This window comes from Carcharhinus amblyrhynchos, chromosome 13 (assembly GCF_965287045.1).
Source record: "Carcharhinus amblyrhynchos chromosome 13, sCarAmb.v2.hapA, whole genome shotgun sequence".
NCBI classification, from domain to species: Eukaryota; Metazoa; Chordata; class Chondrichthyes; order Carcharhiniformes; family Carcharhinidae; genus Carcharhinus; species Carcharhinus amblyrhynchos.
The window spans coordinates 63,569,225-63,582,167 of record NC_137336.1 but is presented as its reverse complement, the minus strand read 5'-3'; the positions used below and the strand labels follow the sequence as shown (position 1 = coordinate 63,582,167).

The 12,943-nt window shown below is 43.3% G+C and overlaps 1 protein-coding gene across 3 annotated transcripts in view; it reads left to right on the top strand.

The window, feature by feature from the left end:
• The window catches only part of clint1a (clathrin interactor 1a), a 185,030-nt gene that overhangs the window by 116,255 nt on the left and 55,832 nt on the right, over positions 1–12,943 (top strand). For all 3 annotated transcript variants that reach the window (XM_080201773.1, XM_080201774.1, XM_080201772.1), the window contains exon 6: positions 11,463–11,637. In XM_080201773.1, the coding sequence (XP_080057899.1) occupies positions 11,463–11,637 (175 nt within the window). The remainder of the gene's footprint in view (positions 1–11,462; positions 11,638–12,943) is intronic.

The window sequence follows — 12,943 nt, the reverse complement described above, 5'->3', positions numbered from 1 at the left end:
TGTGCAAACTCCACTCAAATCAACTAAGGCTGGAATTTTAAGCCAGAATTGGGGAATATTGAACCACTGTCTTTTACTTTTAAAAATCATGTAATGCTGCAGTACATTGCATCATCCTTTCATCCTGCACATCAAATGATCATCATACTAGTTTCTGGTAATATTATTCAGGCAAAACCTGGAGATAAACACTAGAAGTGGAATGGAATTTGTACATATAGCACATACGTCTCTGTGTTAACTGTGCTATACTGCAGTAAAATATACTAGGTTATTTTGTCTCCTGTGCTTTTACAGGAGTTAAACAAACTGATCTGCATTAAAAGAGCACAGCTAAGTTAACAAATTGTATTATAAGAGGCAACAGTGCTAACCACTGTGCCACCATACAAGAAAATGAATTTCTTGTACTAAGTCATAGAATCTATAGAATCCCTACAGTGGAGGAGGAGGCCACTCGGCCCAATGAGTCTACATCGACCACAATCCCAGAAAAGCCTTACTCCTGTTACCCTGCTAATCCCCTTGACGCTATGGCCATGCTAAATTGACCCATCAATCTAACCCACACATCTTTGGACTGCAGGAGGAAACTGGAGCACCCGGAAGAAACCCACACAGACACAGGGAGAATGCACAAACTCCACACAACCAGTGACCTGAGTCTAGAATTGAATCCGGGCCCCTGATGCTGAGACAACAGTGCTTGCCACTGCCTAAACCTGATGAAGTTTAAAAAAAAACCTTGTGTTTAAATTTTGACAATTGGCTAATGTCAGTTTTTAAGCTAAAGTTGACTAATTACCATCTCTTTGCAAAAGAAGGTTCCTTTATATTTTGGGTAATAGTTACATGAATGTTGTCAATACTTCAGACTGCAAATGCCAACAGATCTTGGTGCAATTCTGGATTTTTCTGCCAATAGATCAATAGCATTAAAAATAGAGAAGCTGTTTGTTTAGATTTTGGTGTTCGTGTCTTCAGCAATGGTTATTTATTGAAACAAAGAGTTGCTATCCGGAAACATCTATCCTGACAACTCAAATTTTTGGGCAGCACAGTGGTTAGCACTGCTGCTTCACAGCTCCAGGGACCTGGGTTCGATTCCCGGTTTGGGTCACTGTGTGGAGTTTGCATGTTCTCCTCGTGTCTGCATAGGTTTCCTCTGGGTGCTCCGGTTTCCTCCCACAGTCCAAAGATGTGCGGGTTAGGTTGATTGGTCGCGCTGAAAATTGCCCCTTGGAGTCCTGAGATGCGTAGGTTAGAGGGATTAGTGCGTAAATACGTAGGCATATGGGGTAGGGAGAGGGTGGAATTGTGGTCGCTGCAGACTCAGTGGGCCGAATGGCCTCTTTCTGCACTGTAGGGTTTCTATGATTTCTATGAAATTGAAAGATTCAAAGAATTTCTATAGAAATGACGGTATCTATTGTTTTTAATGGGTTAAATTGTATTTAAATGAATTTTTGAATTTACATAGTGGAGCTTTGTTACTCTTTTTATTGGAAACTGGGAGTTGGATTGCATTTGTGCATTTTTGTAATTTAGTTCAAAATCTGTTAATTTTAAATTGTAACCTGTTAATTTAATTCCTACCATTGTATAATGAACTCACAGACTTGATTGGGTAATTGTGTATATTTGCACAAAAGCATGGATAAACAATTTTGTTACAAGATTAAAAAAAAGTTTCTCAATTTTTTGCCAAACTTCACTGCTTATTGTGAAGATCAGTTTGTTTTTCCTTGTTCAAAAAAAAAGCTTGCATGCAAAGGTGGTTGGACCGCAGTTTCATGTCTTTATGTTCTAAGCCCTATTTCTCATTCTGAGACTGTGACGCCCTAGTTCTGGCCTCACTAACCAGGGATAATATCCTAACTGCATCTACCCTGTCATGCCCTGAAAGAATTTGGCAAGTTTCGCCTCTCGTTCCTCCAAAGACACACATTCCTAGAAAATACAGGCCTAGTTTCCTCTATCTTTGCAATCTCAGGAATTAATCTGGCAAATTTCTGTTACACTCCCTTCATGGCAAGTATATCCTTTCTTGCATGAGGAGACCAAAACTGTACACAATGCTCTAGGTATAGGCCCGCCAAAGCTGTATACAATTGCAGCAACATGCCTTTACTCCTATACTCATCCCTTTATGATGAAAGCCAAAAGTACCATTTGCCTTCCTAACTGCTCACTACACCTGCATGCTAGTTTTTAATGACTCATGATCAAGGGCACGCTGGTCCTTTTGGACACCTGGCTACTACCCTGGATATCAGGTGCCAGACCATGGCTAATACTAAATCTAATATGAACCTTCATCTTCCAATCCTTCCCACCAAAGTGGTTAACTTCTCAGTCATTCATATTATATTCCATCTGCCATGTTCTTGACCGTTCATTTAAGCTTTCCAAGTGTTCTTGAAGCCCCCTTGCAGTCTCCTAGCAAATTACATTCCAATCTAGTTTTGTGTCATCAGCAAATTTGGAAATATTATGTTTGGTTGTCACATCCAAATCATTTTATATAGATTGAGCAGCTATGGCTTCAGCAGTAGGAGAAGTAATAATAGGAAATAAAGAAATGGCAGGGGAACGGAGCAGTTACTTCGTAAGAACATAAGAAATAGGAGCAGGAGTAGGCCAACTAGCCCTTCGAGCCTGCCCCGCCATTCAATAAGATCATGGCTGATCTGTCGTGGCTCAGTTCCACATTCCCGCCCTCTCCCCATAACCCTTAATCCCCCCTCTCATCAAAAACCCATCAACCCACGTCTTAAAGATATTTAGCGAGGCAGCCTCCACCACTTCAACGGGCAGAGAATTCCAGAGATTCACCACCCTTTGAGTGAAGAAGTTCCTCCTCAACTCCGTTCTAAACTGCCCCCCGCCCCCCCCTTTATCTTGAGGCTATGCCCCCTAGTCCTACTATCCTTTCTGAGCGGGAAGAGTCTCTCCACCTCTATCCTATCCATCCCATTCATCATCTTATACGTCTCAATGAGATCTCCCCTCATTCTTCTAAACTCTAACGAGTACAAGCCTAATCTATTCAGCCTCTCCTCATAGCTCAACCCCCTCAACTCCGGCATCAGCCTAGTAAACCTCCTCTGCACTCCCTCCAAGGCTAAAATATCCTTGCGTAAGTACGGCGCCGAAAACCGCACACAGTACTCCAGCTGCGGCCTCACCAACACCCTATACAGCCGCAGCAAGACCTCCCTACTTTTATATTCAATCCCCCTCGTGATGAAGGCCAGCATCCCATTCGCCTTCCTGACCACCTGCTGCACCTGCAGGCTGGGTTTTTGCGACTCGTGCACAAGGACCCCGAGGTCCCTCTGCACCGTCGCCTGCTGCAGTTTTTCTTCACGTAAGTAATAATCCTTCCTACCATTATTCCTACCAAAGTGGACCACCTCACACTTGCCAACATTAAATTCCATTTGCCATTTCCTGGCCCATTCGCCCAGCCTATCTAGATCCTTCTGTAGACTCTCCCTACCCTCCGCCCGATTTGCCTTTCCACCAATTTTGGTGTCATCAGCAAATTTTGACACCCTACACTCAGTTCCCTCCTCCAGATCATCTATATAAATGGTAAATAGCTGAGGCCCCAGCACCGACCCCTGGGCACTCCACTAGTCACCATCCGCCAATCCGAATAGCACCCATTGACCCCCACTCTCTGCCTCCTATTTGACAACCAGTCCTCTTTCCACGCTAACACCCTACCCCCAACTCCATGCCCCCGACCTTCTGTAATAACCTCTTGTGAGGTACCTTGTCAAATGCCTTCTGAAAATCCAGAAAGACCACATCCACCGGCTCTCCTCTATCCACCGCCCTAGACACATCCTCATAGAACTCCAGTAAATTTGTCAGACACGACTTCCCTTTAAGGAAACCGTGCTGCGTCTGCTCTATCAAGCAGTTCCCCTCAAGATGCCTCGCTATTTCCTCCTTGATGACGGATTCTAACATTTTACCTACAACAGACGTTAAACTAACAGGCCTATAATTCCCCGCCTTTTGCCTGGCACCCTTCTTAAACAACGGCGTAACATTAGCTGTTTTCCAATCTTCCGGCACTTCCCCGGAATCCAGCGACGTCTGGAAAATAACCACCAAGGCAGCCACTATCACCTCCGCCATTTCTTTCAGGACCCTCGGATGCATTCCATCTGGTCCTGGGGACTTGTCCACAATCAGCCCCTCCAGTTTGTCGAGCACCGCCTCTCTAGTAACAGTAATGTCATCAAGACCCTCCAGTCCTACCACCTTTCTATCTCTAACATCCGGCAAATTATTCACGTCCTCCTCCGTGAAGACCGAAACAAAAAAGTTATTCAAGACCTCCGCCATATCCCCATCCCCTACCACTAAGTCCCCCTCCTCATCCTCTAAGGGACCAACGTTCACCCTAGCCAGCCTCTTCCTTTTTATATATTTATAAAAACTCTTGCTATCCTTTTTTATATTAAGCGCTAGCCCAGCTTCATAGTTCCTCCTACCCTTCTTTATCAACTTCTTTGTCAATCTTTGTTGACATTTAAACCTCTCCCAATCCTCTTCTTGCCCACTACTCTTAGCTACTCTAAACGCCTCCGCTTTTAATTTAACACTTTCCTTCACCTCCTTTGTTATCCACGGCTTATTACCTCTCCTCCTACGGTCCTTTTTGACATCAGTCACATCCACCTTCATGGTGGAAGATACAGTGGGATGCCAGAGCTTCAGGAGAGGGGCACAGATAAGTGTAGTGGCCATTCACTAAGGGAAGACGTGTTAGGGCTTTTAGATGGCATTAAAACCAATAAATCTCCGGGGCCCGATTGCATTTATCCTAGGCTGCTTAGAGAGGCGAGGGATGAGATTGCTGGGCCTCTGACGTGAATCTTTGTCTCTTCTTTGGACACAGGTGAGGTCCCAGAGGACTGGAGGATAGCGAACGTGGTACCATTGTTTAAAAAGGGTAGGAGGGATAGCCCGGGTAACTATAGGCCGGTGGGCTTAACGTCAGTGGTAGGTAAGTTGATGGAGAGGATTCTTAGGGATAGGATGTATGTGCACTTAAAGCGTTGCGATCTGATTAAGGATACGCAGCATGGCTTTGTCAACGGGAAGTCTTGCCTTACAAATCTGGTAGAATTCTTTGAGGAGGTGACAAAAACGGTCGACAAAGGACGAGCCGTTGATGTCGTCTATATGGATTTCAGTAAGGCGTTTGACAGAGTCCCTCATGGTAGGTTGGTACAGAAGATTAAAGCTCATGGGATATGTGGTCAGGTATCTAGATGGGTAGAGAACTGGCTTTCAAAGAGGAGTCAGAGTAGTAGTGGAGGGGGTCTTTTTCTAGCTGGAGGTCTGTCACTAGTGGGGTGCCGCAGGGCTCAGTACTGGGACCTCTTTGTAGTGTATGTAAATGATTTGGAAGAGGGAGTAGGTGGTGTGATCAGCAAATTTGCTGATGACACCAAGATGGCTGGATTGGCAGGCAGTGAGGAGCTGTGTCTGGCAATACAGCGGGATATTGATAGGTTGGTTGATTGGGCAGATACATGGCAAATGGAGTTTAATCCGGATAAATGTGAGGTGATGCATTTTGGCTGGAATAATGTAGGGGGGAGTTATATGGTAAAGGGTAAGCCCGTAAGGAGTATAGAATCGCAGCGAGACCTGGGGGTGCAAGTGCACCAGTCTTTGAAGGTGGCAGTGCAAGTGGAGAGTGTGGTAAAGAAAGTCTATGGTATGTTAGCCTTTATAGGAAGGGGTATAGAATGTAAGAGCTGGAGTCTAATGTTGCAGTTGTACAGAACGTTGGTTAGGCCGCATTTGGAGTACTGTGTCCAGTTCTGGTCGCCTTACTACCGGAAGGACGTGGAGACTCTGGAGAGAGTGCAGAGGAGGTTTACCAGGATGTTGCCTGGTATGGTATGAGGAAAGATTGAAGAAATTGGGGCTCTTTTCCCTTGAAAGACGCCAACTGAGGGGGGATCTCATAGAGGTATATAAGATTATGAAGGGTATAGATAAACAGAGGTAAGCTATTTCCTATGATAGAGACACGTAGGACAAGGGGCCATGGACTTAAGGTGAGGGGGGAGAGGTACAACACAGATATTAGAGGGAGGTTTTTCACACAGAGGGTAGTGGGGGTATGGAATGCTCTGCCAAGTAAGGTGGTGGAGGCAAACAGGCTAGAGTCATTTAAGAGTAACTTAGACAGGCACATGACTGGGCTGGAGATGGGTGGATATAGGAGATTGCCTTAAATAAGGGTCATTAGCATTGGGGCATCCCTGGTAATGTAAATGGGTATGGTATGATAATGTTTTTCTTTTCTCATTCACAGGTTTTAAGTCGGCCCACCTCATGCCCAACGAGGGGCATACACGCGATGGGTTGTACTGGGGCTGCTCTTGGTTGTTCAGGATTGGCCTAGTGCTTCATGTCGTTAGTGTGTGCCTAAACTGGACAAGATACTGGGCAAGACGACAGCTCAGTGACTATCGCTGATTGCTGTGCAGACACATGGATTTGGGTCGGTGTCTGTGGGAGTTTGCGCATTCTCCCCATGCTTGCATGGGTTTTCTCCGGATGCTCCGGTTTCCTCCCACACCCCAAAGATGTGCTGTTAGGATGATTGGCAGGAATAAATTGTCCCTAAATCAGTTTCCCTCAATCTGGATGGCCATAAAACATTAGACAGGGGTCGTGGGGGGAGAGGGGGACTGGTGGTGTTGAGATGGCGGCACGGGCTTGTTGGGCCGCAGGGCCTGTTTCCCGGGCTGATTTTTTTCTTTGTTCTTTTGTTCTTTGAGAAGGTTCTGGGGAAACTGAAAAGTCTGAAGGTGGATAAATCATCTGGACCGGATGGACTACACCCCAGCATTCTAAAAGAGAGAGCTGAGGAAATTGTGGAGGCATTGGTGGTAATCTTTCAGGAATCACTGGAGGCAGGGAGGGTCCCAGAGGACTGGAAAGTAGCTAATGTAACACCACTGTTTAAGAAGTGAGGAAGACAGCAGACAGGAAATTGTAGGCTGGTTAGCCTGACTCTGGCAAGATTTTAGAGTCCATTATTAAAGATGAGATTGCAGAGTACTTGGAAGTGCATGATAAAATAGGACTGAGTCAGCATGGCTTTGTCAAGGGGAGGTCATGTCTGACACATCTGTTAGAGTTCTTTGAGAAAGTAACAAGCAAGTTAGATAAAGGAGAATCAGTGGACGTGATTTATGTAGATTTCCAAAAGGCCTTTGACAAGGTGCCTCATAGGAGACTGTTAAATAAGTTGACACCAAATATTAGGGGTAGGGTGCTGGCATGGATAGAGGATTGGCTGATAGGCAGAGTGGGGATAAGGGGGTCTTTTTCAATATGACAGCCGGTGACTAGTGGTGTGCCTCAAGGGTCAGTGCTGGGACCACAACTTTTCACAATATACATTAATGATGTTGCTAAGTTTGCAGATGATACAAAAATATTTAAAGGGACAGATAGTATTGAGGAAGCAGGAGGGGGGCTGCAGAAGGACTGAGACAGGTTAGGACAGTGGACAAAGGTGGCAGATGAATACATTGTGGAAAAGAGTGAGGTTATGCACTTGGAAGGACGAATGGAGGCATAGACTATTTTCTAAATGGGAAAATGCTTTGAAAATCAGAAGCACAAAGGGAGTTGGGAGTCATTGTTCAAGATTCTCAAGGTTAATTTGCAGGTTCAGTTGGCAGTTAGGAAGGCAAAAGCAATATTAGCACTCATGTCAAGAGGGCCAGAATACAAGAGCAAGGATGTACTTCTAAGTCTGTATAAGGCTCTAGTCAGACCCCATTTGGAGTATTGTGAGCAATTTTGGGCTCCATATCTAAGGAAGGATGTACTGGCCTTGGAAAGGGTCAAGAGGAGGTTCACAAGAATGATCCCTGGAATGAAGAACTTGTCATATGAGCAGTGGTTGAGGACTCTGGATCTGTACTTGTTGCAGTTTAGAAGGATGAGGGGGATCTTATTAAAACTTGTAGGACACTGCAAGGCCTGGATAGAGTGGGAGTGGAGAGGATGTTTCCAGTAGTAGGAAAAACTAGAACCAGAGGGCACAACATCAGGCTAAACGGATGATTCTTTAAAACAGAGATGAGAAAGAATTTCTTCAGCCGGAGAGTAGTGAATCTGTGGAACGCTTTGCTACAGAAGGCTGTGGCGGCCAGGATTTTGAGTGTCTTCAAGACAGATAGGTTCTTGATAAGGGGATCAGGGGTTATGGGGAAAAGACAGGAGGGTAGGGTTGAGAGAAATATCAGTTATGATTGAATGGCAGAACAGACTCGATGGGCCAAGTGGCCTAATTCTACTCCTATGTCTTATGGTCCTAAAGCTCTGATTCTTATGGAACCCACTAGTAACAACAGTCTGCCATCCTGAGAATGACCTGTTTATTTCTGCTCACTGCTTTCTGTCTGTTAACCATAACAGTATATTATCTCTCATACCATGTGCAGTAATTTAATAACTGCCTTTATGGGACCATATCAAAAGCCTTCTGCAAATCCAAATATGCCAAATCCACAGGTTTCCTTTATCTATGCTGCAGGTAACATCCTCAACTCCCAGTAGGTTTGTAAAACATGGTTTCCCTTTCATAAATCCATATTGACCCTGCCCAATCAATCATAGCATTATTTTTCAAGTGCCTAATTCTTGCATGCTTTACAATATTCTAACATTGTCCCTACCATGATGTCAAACTGTAATAGTTCTGTCAGTCTCCATGTTCTCTCTCCGTTCCTCCTTCAATTGTGTGTTACGTTTACTACTTTCCAGACTGCAGGAATCAAGAGAATTTTGAAAGATAACCATCAATCCATCTCTATAGCCACCACTAAACACTCTGGGATGTAGCTCATCAAGTCAAGCTCAGGTTTACATAGAGCAGAATATGAGAGGCTGGCTAGGATAACATGGAAATAGTCAAGTATGGACGAGGATCCAGTTCAGCCTCCGATACTGGCCAGGAACAGAGATGGAGTCAGTGGCTAAAGGATTGGATTTTATGATGGTAGTGGGAAGGCTATGGCATTGGTTTTTCAAATACATATTTGGAAGGTATTTTTATTTGTCTGGTACTAGATAAGGGACAAGCAGCATTTGACAGATCCAAGATAGTAGCGGATTTGAGTGAGATGGTGGTTGAGGGTGAACAGGGTTTTGTTAGTATATGTAATGAATTTCGGATGATGTTGCCTCGGGCAACATGCGAATGAGAAATTGGAACTAGATCCTTGAGAGACTCCAGATGGGATAGGTTCAAGGTTTCTGATGTGGCACATTAATTGAGGCTCAAATTTACATTTGAAAATATTGTTCTTGGATGTTTAATTAAAAGTGCATTGAACCACTTTTGATCTTTGCTGGCTCCATCACAACCATGCAAGTTCATAATGTTTTGCCTTTTCAGCTTTGAACAAATCTATTTGGTTGACAATACACTTGTTCTTAGTAACAATGTGGCATAAGTTTGATTTCTGTATTTTTTTGATGTGGCTTCAGCACCATTTAGAATGGAATCTGAAAATCATCCATGGTTTCTGATGATGATCTGGTGACGCAGGTGGAATATGTCTTCTGGATTTTAGGTTTGGATAGAATATCATTTACTCCAGAGTAAAACATCCAGTAGATTTTCAGACATGAATAATAACCATTTGATTGAGCACAAAGCTAATAAAGAAACATGTGGAGCAAGACATGCTACCATCACAAGAGGAGGAGGGGATATAGGAAAAGGGAAGAAAAGGCAGAAGGCTGTACTTGGTACACACAATTTCACAACAATTTTTATTTTCGATAACTGATAAATACTGGTAGCAACTTATCATCTGAAGTATTGGTTATGTACTTTAGATTGAAAAATCTTGGCAATGTCCCTTGCCACATTACAGTGAAGTGACAATTACTGGCATTTCTTCTGTCCAAGATAGTACAGTGCATTATCTTAACAAGACTTACAGTAGCACACTGACTTGTGTCTAGATTACATGCACTGAGCAATAAGAGATAATTGATTAGATTTGTGCTGCAAATTTAGCCTGTCTTTCTGAGTTCCCCACAATGTCACTTACTTAATTATTCATAAGATTCACTTACTTTCTTTCCCTGTTAGATGGCTCCATAATCAGGCTGGCAGAAAAATTGAATTAGGATGAGGGAGCATTGTACCATGATAGGGTCAAGCAGTACAGAACCAGCTTAAAGTATTTGAGTGAGTCTGTTTATTAAGTTCAGTTAGTAATTTGTGCTTTATAGATTTTTTTTTAAATGTACGCCCAGTAACATCCAGTTCATGTGACTGCAGTGTAGTGTAATTTATATACCAGAAATTAGTTATTCAGATCAGCATGAACAATACTTATTCTCACACAACACTCATTTGTCAGCAGTTTCACAATGGCATCTACCCATTCGATTTAAGGCGAATGTTTCAGGTTAAAGTATCAGACAAAGAAATGAATTGTTTTTATTTTAATTTGTTCATGGCATGTGGGTGTCACTTATATGTTTATTACTTGTTTTTAACTGCCTTTGAGAAAATAATAAGCCTCTGCTTTGAACCTCGGCAGTCCATCTGGTTGAAGTTAGTCCTTCAATGCTGTCAGGTCAGGGATCCCAGGATTTTGATGCAGTGACAATGAAGATATGACAGTCTATTTCCCGCTGGCCGCCAGACCCTCCAACCCACCTGCTGCCTCCCTCTCCTAGACTCTGCTGAACTCTTCTGTTCACTGCCTCCCTTTACTGGACCCTGGTAGGGCAGTAAGTGATCAGGTTGGATTTGTTGTTTTTGTGGACAACACATCTAGTTGAATTGGCAGGTAGATGCCAGTGTTGCAGCTGTACTGAAACATCTTGGTTAGGAGCACAGCTAGTTCTGAAGCACAGGATTTCAGCACTACAGCAGACTGTTGTCAGCCTTTGCTGTATCCAGTTTACTCAGCCATCTCTTGATATCACATCTAATGAGTCAAATTGGCTGAAGATGAGCTTCTATGATGGTCATACTTCAGGAAGAGATCAAGGTGCATCATCTACCTGGTACTTCTGGTTGAAGATGGTTGAAAATGCTTTAACCTTGTCTTTGCGTGTTGGATTCCACTATTATTGAAGTTGGAGATGTTCATTGAGCAAGCTCCACCCATTAATTGTTAAAGTGTTCACTAGCATTCACCACTGGGTTTGGTGTGTGAATGTTATCACTAGTAGCTTCTTAAGTCTAATATTTTTATGGGTATAAAAGTGCTCCTTTCAACATACAATATTGATGTGTTCCTCCAAGTATAGATTAAAACTGTTGATTCAATAGAGCTTTGCATTTGGTGGTTACCTAATCAATGACCACTGCTGCAGGCTGCCATAGCAAACTGAAGGTAGTAGCTCAATTTTGTTGTTTTATTCTACTTATGCAGGTGACAGGTACGATTCTGAGCCGAAATCCAGGTGGGATGATGACTGGGACAAAGGCAATAAAGGCGTTTTCCCATTCAGTGAAAAGTTGGGGGAGATCAGCGATAAAATTGGAAACACCATCGATGACACGATCAACAAGTTCAGGAAGAAAGATAAAGATGATTCACCAGAAAGGTACTTTGAACACAAAAATGTCTTTTGTTAATCTTAGAATCATAGAATTTATACAGTGCAGAAAGAGGCTATTCAGCCCATTCCCCAACAGAGTATCCCACTCAGGCCCTCCCCTCCACCCTATTCCCTTAAGCCCCATACATTTTACTATGGCTAATCCACCTAACCAAACTGTTGGGACATTAAGGGACAATTTACCATGGCCAGACCACCTAACCTACACATCTTTGAACTGAGGGGGGAAACAGGAGCACCTGGAGACACTGGGAGAGCATGCAAACTCCATACATAGTTACACAAGGCTGGAATCGAACCTGGGTCTGTGGCGCTGTGAACCAGCAGTGCTAATCACTGTGCCACCGTGCTGTCCAAATCTTAATTTTGTTACGCAGTTTATTCAGCTGCAGAAATATTTCCAGGTGACCCGTGCAAATCAGTAGTATTGGAGATGTGATGAGTAAAAGTCCTGTAATTGACACACTTCAGTGAAAAAGAAACATAATGAGAGCATAAAAGACTTGCTCTGATTGTAGTTTTGTCTTTCTTAATTAGAAGTAGTTTATGCATTAAATTTACTATTGCTTAATATGGTTCAGACTCTCAAAGACCAGGGGGCATCACCCTGTTACATTTACAATCTCACTGGTTCACAAAGACCATTGGAAGTCTCCCTGCTACATTTACAATCTTACTGATCTCAGTTCATAATGGTCAGAGGAAATCTCCCTATGACATTTTATCTCGCTGGTTCACAATTTATAGCTCATGAGATGAGAGTGCTGATTGGTTGGCAACGGAACTCTTGATTTGTAAAGGTGTTGCCATTGGGAATGCACCAATTAACTGATGACTGTCAGTTTAACTGGGAAGTTGCGTTCAAAATCCACTATCCCTAGCTACAAACTAGAGTCCACTGAAGATGCTGAATCTTTAAAGCATGCCTAACTGATCTAGACAACGCAGAATGTGGAATTCCGAATGACTTGCCGATTTCACATGTGATGCAGATGCCTCGTTTTGTTGAGATCTCCGGGCCAACCCAAGTGCGCATATCTGCAAATCTGACAATGCAACTGGAATAGTCATCCTTAACAATCAACAAAATGCGTGCCATTCTTAATGGTGGGTCTAAATTCATATCCATTGGTCCTGCCACTCAACATGACCAGACAATCTTGCTCAAAAGCAAGCTTAAAAAAAACACTGGTTGGACTTTGTGTAACGAATGGCCATGTGATATATACAATAGGATTCATTCTCATGGCTCACTGTGCCTTTTGGGTTGATCAAGACGCACAAAAGTGAT